Below are 14,248 nucleotides of genomic sequence, written 5' to 3'. Positions count from 1 at the left end.
AATACATTAGTTTGACAGAGAATTAGACTCGCCTGTGCTCGTGTCAATTGGAATACATACCCTGATTCTGAGCTCGATGTTCACAGACACGTTCGCGCTGACTCTTTCGATTCGTATACAATGGATGTTTTAGAGAAAGGAGACGGAAAATTCGAGAACTCATCAGTAGGTAGTCTAAGTGAGTATCGTTTAGTAGCCCCCTGATTCAATAGGGTTATTCTTAGTGGTGGCTTTTATGTTGATACCACGTAGAATTTATAATTATTTAGAGACCAATTAACTTAGTAGGTACCTATTTCAGTACATTAATTTTGTTTGATAACAATTTTATTAGGTTATCAAAAAACCTCTTTTCTTGTGAAAAAATTGAGTTAACTAAAAATTATGAACAGCTAAAATGATGAATGAAATTAAACTATTGAATTTCAAATACTCATCAACATTACAATGTAATGCAAATCTAATTTCATAAATATTTATGTAGGTAATACTTATTTAATATGTATCCCCTTACCAGAATTTAAGCCCATGTCCAAGAATCAATACGATTATTTCTAAACTTAAAATCAAATTATCAGAAAACTTAAAAAATTAAATTACGAAAGTATTAGAAACTACTGCTAATGTCCAAGAATCAATCAGAATATTTCTAAAAACATTCAATTATCAAAACACTGTCAAACCACTGAGAATAACCCTCCAAACACGGTCGCAGGCGCATCAGACGCGCTCATGACGTCACCGCCGGAGCCTCCAATCAGCGGGCGGAGAGTGCCGAGCGAACACGAGCGGGCCGGCGCGGCGCAATAAAAAGCTCGGGAGCATTCGAAGCGCGTGCCTCGTCGTGTGTGGTCCTCTGCGGCGGTCCTCCTCGCTTTCTGATTTATTGACTCCGAGTTTCTCACTCTTTATCGGCTAATTTGTATGGTGAAAATGTTTGGATTTAATTAATGAGTTTTGAGGTACGATAAGTAGTCAGTTTGGATTATCGTAATTTAATAATTAAAATTAAGTTAAATATAAGGGAGTTTGTTCTTGCGTACAATGTTATGTTTCTAAAGGTATTCATACATTATCTTAACAGATACGTACTTTTTTGTACTGTATTGTATTGGATCCCGATTTCGTAGCTCTTTTTATTCTCTCACCATCATCATCATGTCAGCCGATAGACGTCCACTGCTGGACATAGGCCTCCCCCAAGGCTCGCCACTCCGACCGATCCTGTTCCGCTCGCAACCACCGAATTCCCGCGACCTTCACCAGGTCGTCGCTCCATCTTGTTGGAGGCCTACCGGCAGTTCGTCTTCCGGTACGCGGACGCCACTCCAGAACCTTCCGGCCCCACCGGCCATCAGTTCTGCGAGCAATGTGCCCCGCCCACTGCCACTTAAGGTTTGCAATTCTGCGAGCTATGTCGGTAACGCTAGTTCTACTGCGGATATCATCATTTCTGACTCTATCACGCAGAGAAACCCCGAGCATAGCTCTCTCCATTGCCCTTTGCGTGACCTTGAGCCTTCTTATGAGGCCCATTGTTAGCGCCCACGTCTCAGATCCGTATGTCATCACTGGCAACACACACTGGTCAAAGACTTTTGACTTAAGACACTGCGGCAATTTGGACGAAAAGATACTGTGGAGCTTCCCGAACGCTGCCCAACCGAGTCGGATTCGACGAGTGACCTCTTTCTCGAAGTTGGACCTACCTAACTGGACTGTTTGTCCTAGGTATACATAATCGTCAACAACTTCGAGCGCAGAGCCTCCGATTAATACGGGAGTTGGCACAACATGGACGTTAGACATGATCTTCGTCTTGTCCATGTTCATTTTCAGACCAACTCGTTCAGATACTCTGCTGAGATCAGCGAGCATCGCACTGAGGTCCTCCATGGTCTCAGCCATGACTACGATCTCATCGGCAAACCGAAGGTGAGTGATGTACTCGCCATTTACAGTGATACCTCGTCCTTTCCAGCTCATTCCCCAGCCCATTCTCTCGCTTATATTAAACATGTTACTAACTTCACAAACTACTTAAAATAATCAAAACACTTAATAGAATAATATGACTTGTAATATGACTATAGTTTTTTTTATTTGTTTTTTTTAGGTAAATCATAAATCATTTATTTGCTTTAAATAAAAGGGTACGGTTACAACAGATGTTCACGTTTGTTATAATTAATTTTCTTGAAATTATATCAGTTCGGCTATTTATTTCGTTATTTATGTACATATATCTATTTTTAACCCCCGATTAAAAATAGGGGTGTTATATGTTTGACGCCAATGTATGTCTGTGGCACCCCTAGGAAACTATTGATACTGGATAGAAATGGAATCTATTGGCATAAAAAAAGCATGTGAAAAATAAAACTACATTTTCATACAAATTGTATGGGAAAAGTTTTCCTTGTGGCTTTTCTAGCCGTAAATTTTTTTTTGGTCCCAAAAAAGCTTATGGATAGGAAAAGGATCGATTGGCATCAAAAAAAAAATTTTTGCCAAAAATGGTCTTTTTCTCGCACTCTGTATGTTTTTCCAAAATGTGTAAACGCCAATCTTCATTCATTTGAAATTGAGGGAAGGTCTTCTAAGACCATTTTCGCGTAGCAGCACGGGATCTGGTAGCTGCCCTCATTGACCCATTAAGAAAATTCACCCTGTACATTTGCTTTTTATCTTATCACTTGTATTTAAAATTGCCTATATTTTAAGGACGTATTCTTGCGTATACTGACAAATTTAGTTTAAAGTAAAAGTTCAACACATTATCGTGTACTGAACCAATCTGGTCCAAAGTTGAAAACATAGTATACAAGAATGGTCCAAAACTTAAAAAACAAAATTAAAATATATAATATATTTACATATTGTTTTGGTAAGTAATGAGCTTTAAACCCTTATTAAAGTCTTATTATCTATATTATAATTCCAAATTTCAATCATAAATGTCATTCTTTACAGAGAAATCTTAGAGTTCCAAATTCGTAGATGTCAAATTTTGGACCATACCTGATTTTACGGTACTCGAATCCCGATATGTTAGGCAATTTTATTTTTAATAAACAATCTCTTGTAGTTTTTATTTTGGTGTCGTAATTTGCGAAGCGCTATTAGTCGGACTTTTCATAAAGGAGATACAATATTAATCTATAATAGGTAGTTACTTACAGCTTTAAGTCTCGTCTTCCTGTTGTGTTCTTCGTGGTAGGGTCGTTAGAGTTCCAAATCACGTGGAAGGTACATTTATGAATCCCTAGCCATCAGCGCGATGAAAGAGCATTTTCGCATTCAAGCTGTCAACACCACAAATCTTTTATCAGTTTAAAGACAAGAGACAAGACAAGACAAGAGACGCCACACCCAGCCAGGAACATGCCTGCTCCGGACTAGCCGGCATACCAGGGGACGTAATTTTATGGGGAGTGACACGCTCTGGGATGGGAAAGGGATAGTTAGGCCAGAAATTCATATGCCATGTTTCGGAATTAGCAAGCGGTCAAACACTTGTGGAATTTGCGAGCAATCAAATAGTCCTGGCGGTTCACCCCGAAATTCAGTAAAATGCTGCAAGTCCAACTATGATTTATATGTAGGTAAATCAATTTGACCCGAAGCACCAAAAAAACAAATAAAAAACTGGCCAAGTGCGAGTCGGACTCGCCCACCGAGGGTTCCGTACTTTTTAGTACTTGTTGTTATAGCGGCAACAGAAATACATCATCTGTGAAAATTTCAACTGTCAAGCTATTACGGTTCATGAAATACAGCCTGGTGACAGACAGACGGACAAACGGCCAGACGGACTGCGGAGTCTTAGTAATAGGGTCCCGTTTTTACCCTTTGGGTAAGGAACCCTAAAAAGGACAGGAGTTATGACGTAGTTCAGAAACCTACTCGGGTCACTAAAAGACGGTGATTGTTTATCAGTCCTATCCTAACACCATGCCTGCCACCATTGCATTGAACAAAGAAACGATTTTTATTTCAGTAGCATAATCTGCTACACGGATCGACATATGAACTTTTAGTATCAATAGCGCGTCAAACCAACCTTCTTCGGGGCCTGTCTACAGAGCAGTAGACATGTGGGTAAGGGTAAGATAATGCATGAATTTGAATACTTGCTCCGCAAATTTTTGTTTATTAGCTAAAATAATTATTAACAGGAATATTTTTTAGAGAAACAGAGGGCCTACCGTCATAATAATAATAAGTAATATAATGCCAAATAGCACGTAAGGTTTATCTGTTAGTGCTGTCTGATTGATATAAATAAATAAACAAACAAATAAACAAATAATTGAAAAATCGTTAAGTATCTGCTAGAGCGGCTGATACTATTTTCGATTATTCGATGTTAGTGGTAGATCCTCTGTTCGGTATCTAACAGACAAAAGAAAACAGTTTTTGCTATATAAGCAGTAAATATTAAAATAATAATTTGAAATCAGGAACTAACAACTCGTATCTAAAGGGTACTCGGATTTATCAAAAATGTTTTCGTTATCCCCTTTCATGGCATTTACGTCACTTCCGGATGTTGCTTTCAACTCGGGATATCTCGGCATCAATACAAAGTTATTAGCATCATAAGTATTGTCTTCCACGGTATTCTTCCATTGATTGACAATCATCTTCAGAGGCTCCAAGCACTGCAGGCTTTGCTTTACTCTCAGCAATTCAATGTTGCACTGATTCTCAACCTCAAGAAGTTTCAACTTGAAAGCCTTAGCCAACATCTGCTTTCTAATGGCATTCTTCTTTTCCATCTGGGCCATGTTAAGAGTAGTCTGATACTTCTGTAACTGCTTTTCGTACTCAATGAGATTCTCATCATAGTTTAATTTAGCGTCAACACACGTGACATACGGGTTTGAGCTGTCTTTGAAACTTTCTTCTAGACTTTGGGAAGTCGAGACGCCGTCATGTGTGTATGAATATGCAGATTTGGTATCTTCAACTACTGAACTATGGGTAATTTTACTCTCCATTTCTAATTTTGACTTCTCTTCGCTGAGCTCAAATTTCAGTGACTCTATTATGCATCGGCATTGGGCAATACGTTCTTTAATTTTTGTCTCGTCGTCAACTTGAGATGCTGACCCTTGGTCAGCTTTAATTACTTGAGCTTCGATTTCTTTCGCATCTTGCTTATTGACTTCGTTTATATTTGAGGGAATATGTTGAGATATGTTGTCTCCTGAAGCTAAATTAGACGAGTCCATATTTAAATAAACAAATTCAAGTAAAAAAATTCACAGTGACAATTAGATGTCAGTAGCAGACAGCAGTGTCGGTGTCACGACTTTGTAGTGTTAAAACTTAACGACAATCAACAGCCAGTACCTATTAATAAAGTTTTCCGTATACGTACATATTTTTTTTAGAACGCCATATGACTTTGACCTATATTCTTTCACTGATATGTGTTAAAATTGCTAAATATCAAACGGTGTCGCCAACGCCATCTACACGAGTATAGGCCAAAGGTATGACGCCATCTACTGGAGCATATTTTTTTCTTGATTTTCCGAGGCACGTTGTTTCCTTAGACTACTTAAGTACTTATGAACAAGTTTGGGAACAAATCAAATTATTTTATTAAATATTTTTTTTTGTGTTTTTTTAAGTAGTCACACTACAAAAAAGCTTGTTTTTTCTTTAATATATGACATCTATTACAGTTTTTTAGACTACTTATCATGGAGACTGTATAAAGGAGCCAAATCTCTATGTATGAAAAGTGTCCATCAAAAAACAGTAATTAGGCGGCGCCACCATACACCGAAATACTACCAAAAACAACCTACGTAATTTGTTCGGGTTATTTGTTGCCTTATATGGTTCATGTTATACTCATGTCCCAGAGCCTAACTAGCGCCACCGGAGAGATTAGGAACTATTATTTAAAGCTTAACGCGGTCACTTTTACAACAATTCTGCCATAAGAGATTGCGATCCTTTCTATACCATCCATACTACTTATCTTATACGGATTTACATATACATATAGTTTGTCAAAGGACTGTCTCATTTCAAACATAGACAGCCGGTCAAGTGCGAGTTCGTTTAACTCGCGCACCGAGGGTTTCGTACAAACTTTCAATTTTCTCATGTCAATAGAATCACGAACGACTTGAACAGAAGTTTTGGCCTACTCTCATATAGATGGCGTTGACGGTTTCGTTTGTTATTTAACAATTTAAACGCATATCAGTAAAAGAGCATGGGTCAAAATAATATAAAAATAATTAATGCAAATATTGCAAATAAAAAAAATCATTTATCGATATATAAATAAATTTTTTGATATTTTTATTTTATTTTAAATCGTGTGTCGATAGATGGCAGTAAATTGACTGTGGCTTCAAAATTTACAATGACAGTACCGCTCTATCCTATTATATCCTCTTTGCCAGAAGTATATAAGTACTAAGCGTAATTGTGTACAGCGCCATCTATCGGCAAATTGGGTAACTAATTTGTCCGACCTGTATTTATGTGTAATGCTTATATATGCTAAATAAATGAAATGTTGGTGTTTCAAAAATACTTACTTAATTCTTTATCAACATATGAACCGATTTCAACAATTTTTGTTTTATTTGAAAGAAGGTATTTTTAGTGTAATCTCATAGACATTTCAAGTATAACAAACACCCGTAAAGGGCTTAAATTGCAAATTAAAAAAATATATATTTTTTGATAAATAGAAAAAAGTTTTTAAGACAGAGTTGTGATTATATTTTTCCTGTAATATTTATAATAATGATGTAAAAATTTCAAAAAACTTCGTTGGCAAACTTCGGAGATAAGGGGGGGAATGGTTTTTTTTTCACATTTTCCTTCATAAGTCAATTTTTTTTCACTATGAAAAAGAAATAAAACATTGTTTTGTAATGTTTAATTCGAGCTCTATCAAATGATATACCACTCAACCTAGTAACTAGACTTTGGATTTTGTCCCCCTTTATACTTGGCATTTTTAAAAATAAAATAAAAAAATTACACTTCCAATGTGTTAATAAGGTTCATAACTATTCCAAATTTCAAATCGATAGCTTCAGAAGTTCTCGAGAGAAATGTGATCAATGTTTAGCAATGTGACAGACAGACAGACAGACGGTCAGAGTCGCACCATAAGGGTTCCTTTTGTACCTTTTTGGTACGGAACCCTAAAAAGGATGAGTATAGTTTTTATTTATTGGTTCTTATTTACTGCCAATTTGGTTTGACCAACTATATCTTTTGACTTTAAAGCCTGACCAGGAATATATGATCATTGTCAAGAGGGCGCTATTATTCTCATTTATATGGCAACAGTTCAGTATAGTCTGAACAATGTGGATTGGCAACTCGTTTGACTTACATCTACTTTTATTTACCGTAATCAAAATCAGAACTTCGTTTCCTCGCTTGTATAACATAACACTACAATAACTAAGTCGTAATAACCAGACTATAATGACATTTTGATTTGTTTACCTGTCAGCTCTGATGTTAATTTGGAAATGTTTCGTAGTGAAATAGTTTAATTTCCCGAACTGTACTTTTCCAGCAGTTTATTATCTACATTATTAACATGTTCCGCTCCGGACTATGTATAGTTTTGGGCATTTTTGTCATTTATTATTTAATATTCAACACTTTTTTTTTGTTATAATGGCTTTTGCTGCTAGGGCACTTTGCCAACGTCAAGTTTTTTGGGGACAAATCGACACTTAAGCATTATTCAAGTAAACCGCCACAATGACACTGACAACAGTGACAAACTATCATTAAAATTATCGGCAGTGTAAGAAATTCATCATCATCATCATCATCATGTCAGCCGATAGACGTCCACTGCTGGACATAGGCCTCCCCCAAGGCTCGCCACTCCGACCGATCCTGTGCCGCTCGCAACCACCGAATTCCCGCGACCTTCACCAGGTCGTCGCTCCATCTTGTTGGAGGTAAGAAATTAGTTCCAATTAAATTCCGCAACATGGCGCATGATCATATATTTCTGGTCAGGCTTTACCTAATAGTACACAATTATAGTGCGGCATAAAATAGAAGAAATGAGGGCTAACGCGTATGAATTCGCCGCTAGGGGCGCTAGTGTGGATGGTGGTCTTCGCAAAGTTCGAAATGTCAAATGTCACTTGTCACTGCAATGACTGACAGCTGTTCTTTAGTCTTTTGTATGGATGGTATAGAAAGGATGCCAATCTCTTAAGGCAGAATTGTTGAAAAACTGACCGCTTTCAGCTTTAAATAATAGTTCCTAATCTCTCCGGTGGCGCTAGGTAGGCTCTGGGACATGAGTATAACATGATACATTAACCATATAAGGCAACAAATAACCCGACCAAATTACGTAGGTTGTTTTTGGTAGTATTCCGGTGTATGGTGGCGCCGCCTAATGAGGGCTAACGCGTATGAATTCGCCGCTAGGGGCGCTAGTGTAGATGGTGGTCTTTTCCATAGTTCGAAATGTCACTTGCCACTTCAATGACTGACAGCTGTTCTTTAGTCTTTTGGACCACCATCAACAGAGGCGCCGAGACTTCCGGTTCGAACGCCATCTTGATAGTAGCCTCGTGATTAATTCCTTTATTTGTTGCTCATTAAAATTGTTTAAAGTGTAATATCGATAGCTTTATTATACAGTAATATAATTTAGTAGTGTGCAGTGAATGGAGAATTAATCTCAAAGCGTGTTTAACCACCATTTTGGAGTCAACGGCCGGTAGTCCACGTGCTTCTCGTAAAATCCAGCTATCGGTTTTACGAGACAATAACAACAATAACTACCGAACAACGTCGTGCTCTAAGAGCATTTGGTATTTCTACCTCTAACCGTGTCTGGCTAGAGCCCTAGAGGCCCATAATTTTATTTACCGTACACTGGCAGAAGAAAATCAAGAAATATGAATTCGATCCCACGTGGATCCCACTTTGACGTTGGCGAAATCATCGACAGTATCGATGGAGCCATACTACTTAAAGATTGATTGATTGATTGAACAGAGGCGCCAACTGGTGAGCAAAATAACGATAGCCCTCATTACTGTTTTTTGATGGACATTTTTCATACATAGAGATTTGGCTCCTTTATATAGTCTCCATGGTCTTTTGGACCACCATCAACAGAGGCGCCAACTGGTGAGCAAAAAAACGATAGCCCTCATATAGAACTAAAGCCCGCTACAGACTACGCGGCGCGAAGCCGCAAACGCGAGTGTGTTGTCGATTTCGCTGATTAACGAACTTAAATAAATAGGGGCTTAAAAAGTTCCATACTAAATTGTTGCCATGTTTAAGCATTTAACCTTTTACCATTTTTACATGGAGACTATATAAAGGAGCCAAATCTCTATGTATGAAAAGTGTCCATCAAAAAACAGTAATTAGGCGGCACCACCATACACCGAAATACTACGAAAAACAACCTACGTAATTTGGTCGGGTTATTTGTTGCCTTATATGGTTCATGTTATACTCATGTCCCAGAGCCTAACTAACGCCACCGGAGAGATTAGGAACTATTATTTAAAGCTGAAAGCGGTCACTTTTGCAACAATTCTGCCATAAGAGATAGTCATCCTTTCTATACCATCCATACATTTTTACTTCAAAAATGTGACAGTAACGTAGGAAGTGGCGCCCTCGATAATTTCCTACAATTTCTCTTAATTATTTTTTCCATAATTTTGCCGGCGAAGTCAACATCAACAACGACGCATATTCTTTACTGAATTTGGCTTTCATTTCATATTTCTTATGGGATATAAAATTCAAAAGTTCTGTCGAGGTTCTGTCTAAGTAATACCATGTCATCCAACATTACAACTAAGATCAGGCTGACCAACGTACAGATATAATGATCATTGACCATAGACAAAAGCTGTTTGAGACAATATCCAAACCATCCAAACCGTTGAAAATACGCGCAATCGTACGTCAGTTTTAAAATGAAGTGTCATTTTAATGTCAATGTCAAAGTCACAATCGAATCAATAGTTTTCCGTTCCGTTGGCGCGTAAATTTCTTTGTTATTTATCCTAGTAGTCTGCATTTGATTTATTTAATCTAATAATCACAAAATGGGTCTTTTGGAGTTGTGTGAAAAATACTTCCAAACCAAAAATCTATACGAAGTTCTTGAAATCACTGAAAAAGCTACGGATAAAGAAGGCAAGTCGATAGTGTACCAAATAACCCTAATCACAATACCGGTATATTGTTTTACTGATCCTGTTGTTTATTTGCAGTTAAAAAAGCGTATCACAAGTTATCTCTCAAAGTGCACCCGGATCGTGTTGATGAAAAAGATAAGTTAGAAGCCACTGAGAAATTCAAGGTCCTTGGAGGTGTTCATGCAATCCTCAGCGACTCGAACAAGAGAGCCACCTACGACGAGACGAAATGCGTTGACGACGATGATGATGTAGTAGTTGACCGCGACTGGACAGTATATTGGAGACTGTTGTTCAAAAAAATAACAGATGACGACATTATTGCCTATGAAAAGGAATACATTGGTGAGTTGTTAATGCTAAGACTCGTTACTTTAATTTAACTTACAACTTTCAGTAGTATAACCAAGGAGCACACAATATATTGACAAGGCACCATGCTAGTGGCAATTAATTCTTAGCTTGTTTTACTTATCTTATTTTGTTTAATTTTTCATTACTGCCTGTCAGCTGATAGTACCTAACCTGAATTCTCAGCTAAGACTTTTTATGTTATGCTTCATGTACCGTCCTCTAAATCAGGAGACTATTGCAAGATAATTTACAGCTCGAAATTTACACGCTACAGGAATTTTTTGAAGACAGAATGTTTCATTAATGTATATATAAGAAATAATTTAATGTAAACCATTGCAGTATAACTAGTTTTATTTTGTTATTTAGTTGTAAGATTGCTGCGCCCTTTCAGGGTCCATATTATGTAATTATGTACGTAATATGTTGGCAATAAATGCTTTGTCTTTGATACAGTTTTTTGTAATACTTGAAGGCTACTAAGTCGTATGTATATAATAGACTTGTTTGGCATCATTGAGTGATATGAGAAGAAACTTTTAATAATTTATTTCAAAACACAAAATAAGAAGTTGTAAATTCTTATGCAATAGCAGCCACAAGGATGATGTAATAATTAAATAAAAAAAAATGTATACACCATGTTTTTTTTTATTAATTTCAAGGGTGCATTCCTGAGCTTAAATCAAATAACTTTCTCGAAGACACCGGTATTTTCATTAACTCCATTTGGGAGATAATCAATAAAAATAAATCTTAAAGGCTCCTACGAGCGTGTACACTTGCCTTAGGGTCTTTATGTTTCCTTTTTCAGACCATAAGTAAGGGCTTGTATGTTATATTATATTATAGAGACTCACGAATAAGGACAGGTGTTTCAAAAATTCTTCTTAGTATATTCATAGCTATAGCTATTACTCAATATTACCTTCAACTTGTTTTCAGGATCTGGAGAGGAACGCAATGATCTCAAAGTAGCTTATTTAGCGGGTAAAGGTGACATGGACTATATTGTTGATCAAGTGCAGTTTGCCAGGAGCGAGCATGAAGACAGACTTAAGGGCATCTTGAGAGTGAGTAAAAATCCTTAGTGACTGCTACTAACCTTTCAACCTGGAGGGAAAATTATGCCTTATTATACTAGCCAGGTTTCCTCAGATTTTCCTGCACTAGAGAGCAAACAGAACTTTAAGATTACATCACTTCCCCAAGAGCTCAGTTTAACTTTGGGAGTATAGGTATAATAATACTATTACTTATTCTGTGGTACAGGGAAAGTTCATTAATCATCTTCAGAGTAATCTTTGCAACAAATTCAGGTAGACAATACTAACTGCCTAAGGGTGCACACCGCGTTTTCATTTGTTTGCGTTGTCTATGACAGTACCGCTCTAGTATAAGTTACTCTATGATACAATACAAACGCGCGTCGACGGCACGTTAAAAAAACGTGGTATTTTTGTTCCAGGATTTGATTGCCAAAGGAGAAATTCCAGCATATAAAAAATTCACTCATGAGCCAGAGAAAAAACGCCAAAGGAGGATTGCGAAAGAAAATCGAGAAGCAGTGGAGGCCGAGGAATTGAAAAAAGAATTGGGAGTTGGTTCAGGTGAGAGGAGAGACTTCACGTACAGACTTTTTTTTTTCTCTCATTTTATCTGCAATCAGCCGTTCTAGCCATAATCAGGTGTTCTGTCTTTTTAAGGGTTTTGAGAGGTCTTCCATTAAATACTCTCTCTTGACTTTTATAGAATAGAATTTATCTTCTAGTGCCTCTGGTCTAGCCGCAGTATTTGCCACCTTTTGAGCCTACTCGGATTGTCATTGGTGTTAACCAAGTCCCTTACAAGTTACAAGTTCGTTTGTATGTTTTTTTAGTCGTTCTTTGTACTTAACACAATATCTGTTAACCTCCTCTTTGATTGTTGGAATCTTTAGGTATTCATGTATCTCTGTATTCTTTGCAAACCATGGTGCACATGTTACAGCCCTTAGGACATTATTCTGAAATCGTTGTAGAATCTCGAGGTTTGAATTACTGGCCGTTCCCCAGAGTTCAATCCCGTATGTCCATATGGGTTTTATTGAAAATATTTCACTCCACGGTATTGGATACACCTAATTTAGCATGGGAGGTAACTTAATGGGCGTGTCCACAGAACAGGCCACATCTCACAAGGAAATGAGGTTGGCAACTGTCAGTCCGCGGCCTCAAAGGTGATGGCCGCTAGCATAGGTTTTTTCCTGTCTCCAGTTTTGTTCTATGAGATTGGACTTAAGCTCTTTAAGGCAATAAAAAATAAGAATTTGACACGTATTCGTAGGACTGATAGGTAAAACCTATGCTAGTGCCATCTGTAAAATACTTCGACCAGCCAACACCACTGCCTATTGGTCTGTGTCATTGTGCCTCTCCCAAAGCATTGTGGCTGCCCGTACATTTCTTTTCTTGTCCACTACTGGATCAAGGCCTCGAGTCCTCACAGCACATGGATGTTCATGAATGGGGTTGGCCGGTGAACTATTTTACAGATGGCGCCAGCACCTTTGACAGTTGCCAACCCCATTGTGTCATAGCACAGAATAAATAATAGTACTACTGTACAGAAAGGAAACTTCCTACAAAACCGAAGTTTGACAGCGGTTCAGGGTCGATTCATGCTATCCCTTTCTAATATATGGCACTATTCCTCTCGGCTATTTAGGGTTGTCAAAATTGAAGTCATTATCTTATCTGTGGTCGTGCACGCAAAGGGACGTCAAGGTGTGCCAACCCTAATAATTGCTCGGAGCAATGCTGAGGCTTCTAATTCAATATTCATCTACTATATCTATCTCATACATCCAGAATAATAAACATATTATTTTTTTAGGTCCCAATAGTCTGGAACTCATGATAAAACAAAAGCAGCAGGCACGGGCGCAACAGATGGACTCGTTAATTGATAGTTTGGCGGCTAAATATGGTGGCGGGAATAAGCCAAAGGCTACGAAGAGGAAGGCCGCCACTAAAACTGAAACTGCTTCAAAGAATAAGAAAAGAAAATGAGATGTAACGGGATCAGCGTAAGGCCGTTTTTACACACGCGGAGCGTTGCGTTGGTTTTAGGCAGCGCAGGGCGCACTAAAGGGTATGGCGATGTGGGAGCATTTTTAGGTTCTTACGAGCGTCCTACTGCATCTAAGAATCGTGCAAGACACGTAGCCTGTAGAATTGAAATTTTTAATATGACCTTGGATAGGCGGGTCCACACAGATCTAGGCATTTCGGCCGAGGCACTTCTACACAGACCGAGCCATTTCCTCGCGAGGCGGCTCGTTCTGTGTGGGTTTACTTTATTCACTATTTGCAATGTGTTGTCTACCCCAAACTTTTTCATACACTTTTCGTCGGGTAGTCACACAAATCTCTGTTTTGACATTTTGCTGGGACGTCAGTTAGCCGCGACCACGACCAGTGAAAGCTGTATCGAAACGTCGGTAAATAAAGGTAACAAAATAAATTCGCAAGACCCGATTATAAATGTGATTTAATATGAATTCAAGATCATATTCCCTTGCCTCAGCTTTATGTCCTACTTGCAAGCTCCAGTGTTTTATGTTCTACGTATCGCAAGTCGCCATACAAATTGAAATCGCAACGCGCCGCGTACGCAAAAACGGCCTAAATTTGTATTGTGATGATGTGTCAGTTCAA

General features: G+C 38.0%; 2 protein-coding genes across 2 annotated transcripts; one reads left to right on the top strand and one right to left on the bottom strand.

Moving 5' to 3' along the window:
- Window positions 1-4,431: 4,431 nt before the first annotated feature.
- On the bottom strand, window positions 4,432-5,287 carry LOC134743778 (uncharacterized). Its single transcript, XM_063677432.1, has one exon. The coding sequence runs from the start codon at window positions 5,235-5,237 to the stop codon at window positions 4,467-4,469; it is 771 nt and encodes a 256-aa protein (XP_063533502.1). The 5' UTR covers window positions 5,238-5,287; the 3' UTR covers window positions 4,432-4,466.
- Window positions 5,288-10,040: 4,753 nt separating this feature from the next.
- On the top strand, window positions 10,041-13,705 carry LOC134743776 (dnaJ homolog subfamily C member 9). Its single transcript, XM_063677430.1, has 5 exons — window positions 10,041-10,194; window positions 10,272-10,541; window positions 11,496-11,623; window positions 12,019-12,160; window positions 13,425-13,705. Exons 1-5 carry the CDS (start codon window positions 10,104-10,106, stop codon window positions 13,598-13,600), a joined length of 807 nt encoding a protein of 268 aa, XP_063533500.1. The 5' UTR covers window positions 10,041-10,103; the 3' UTR covers window positions 13,601-13,705.
- The last annotated feature ends 543 nt before the right edge of the window (window positions 13,706-14,248 follow it).

The sequence above is a fragment of the Cydia strobilella genome, chromosome 8, assembly GCF_947568885.1.
Source record: "Cydia strobilella chromosome 8, ilCydStro3.1, whole genome shotgun sequence".
Lineage (NCBI taxonomy): Eukaryota > Metazoa > Arthropoda > Insecta > Lepidoptera > Tortricidae > Cydia > Cydia strobilella.
The sequence above is the reverse complement of the archived record's forward strand: the minus strand, read 5'-3'. Positions and strand labels throughout refer to the sequence as shown.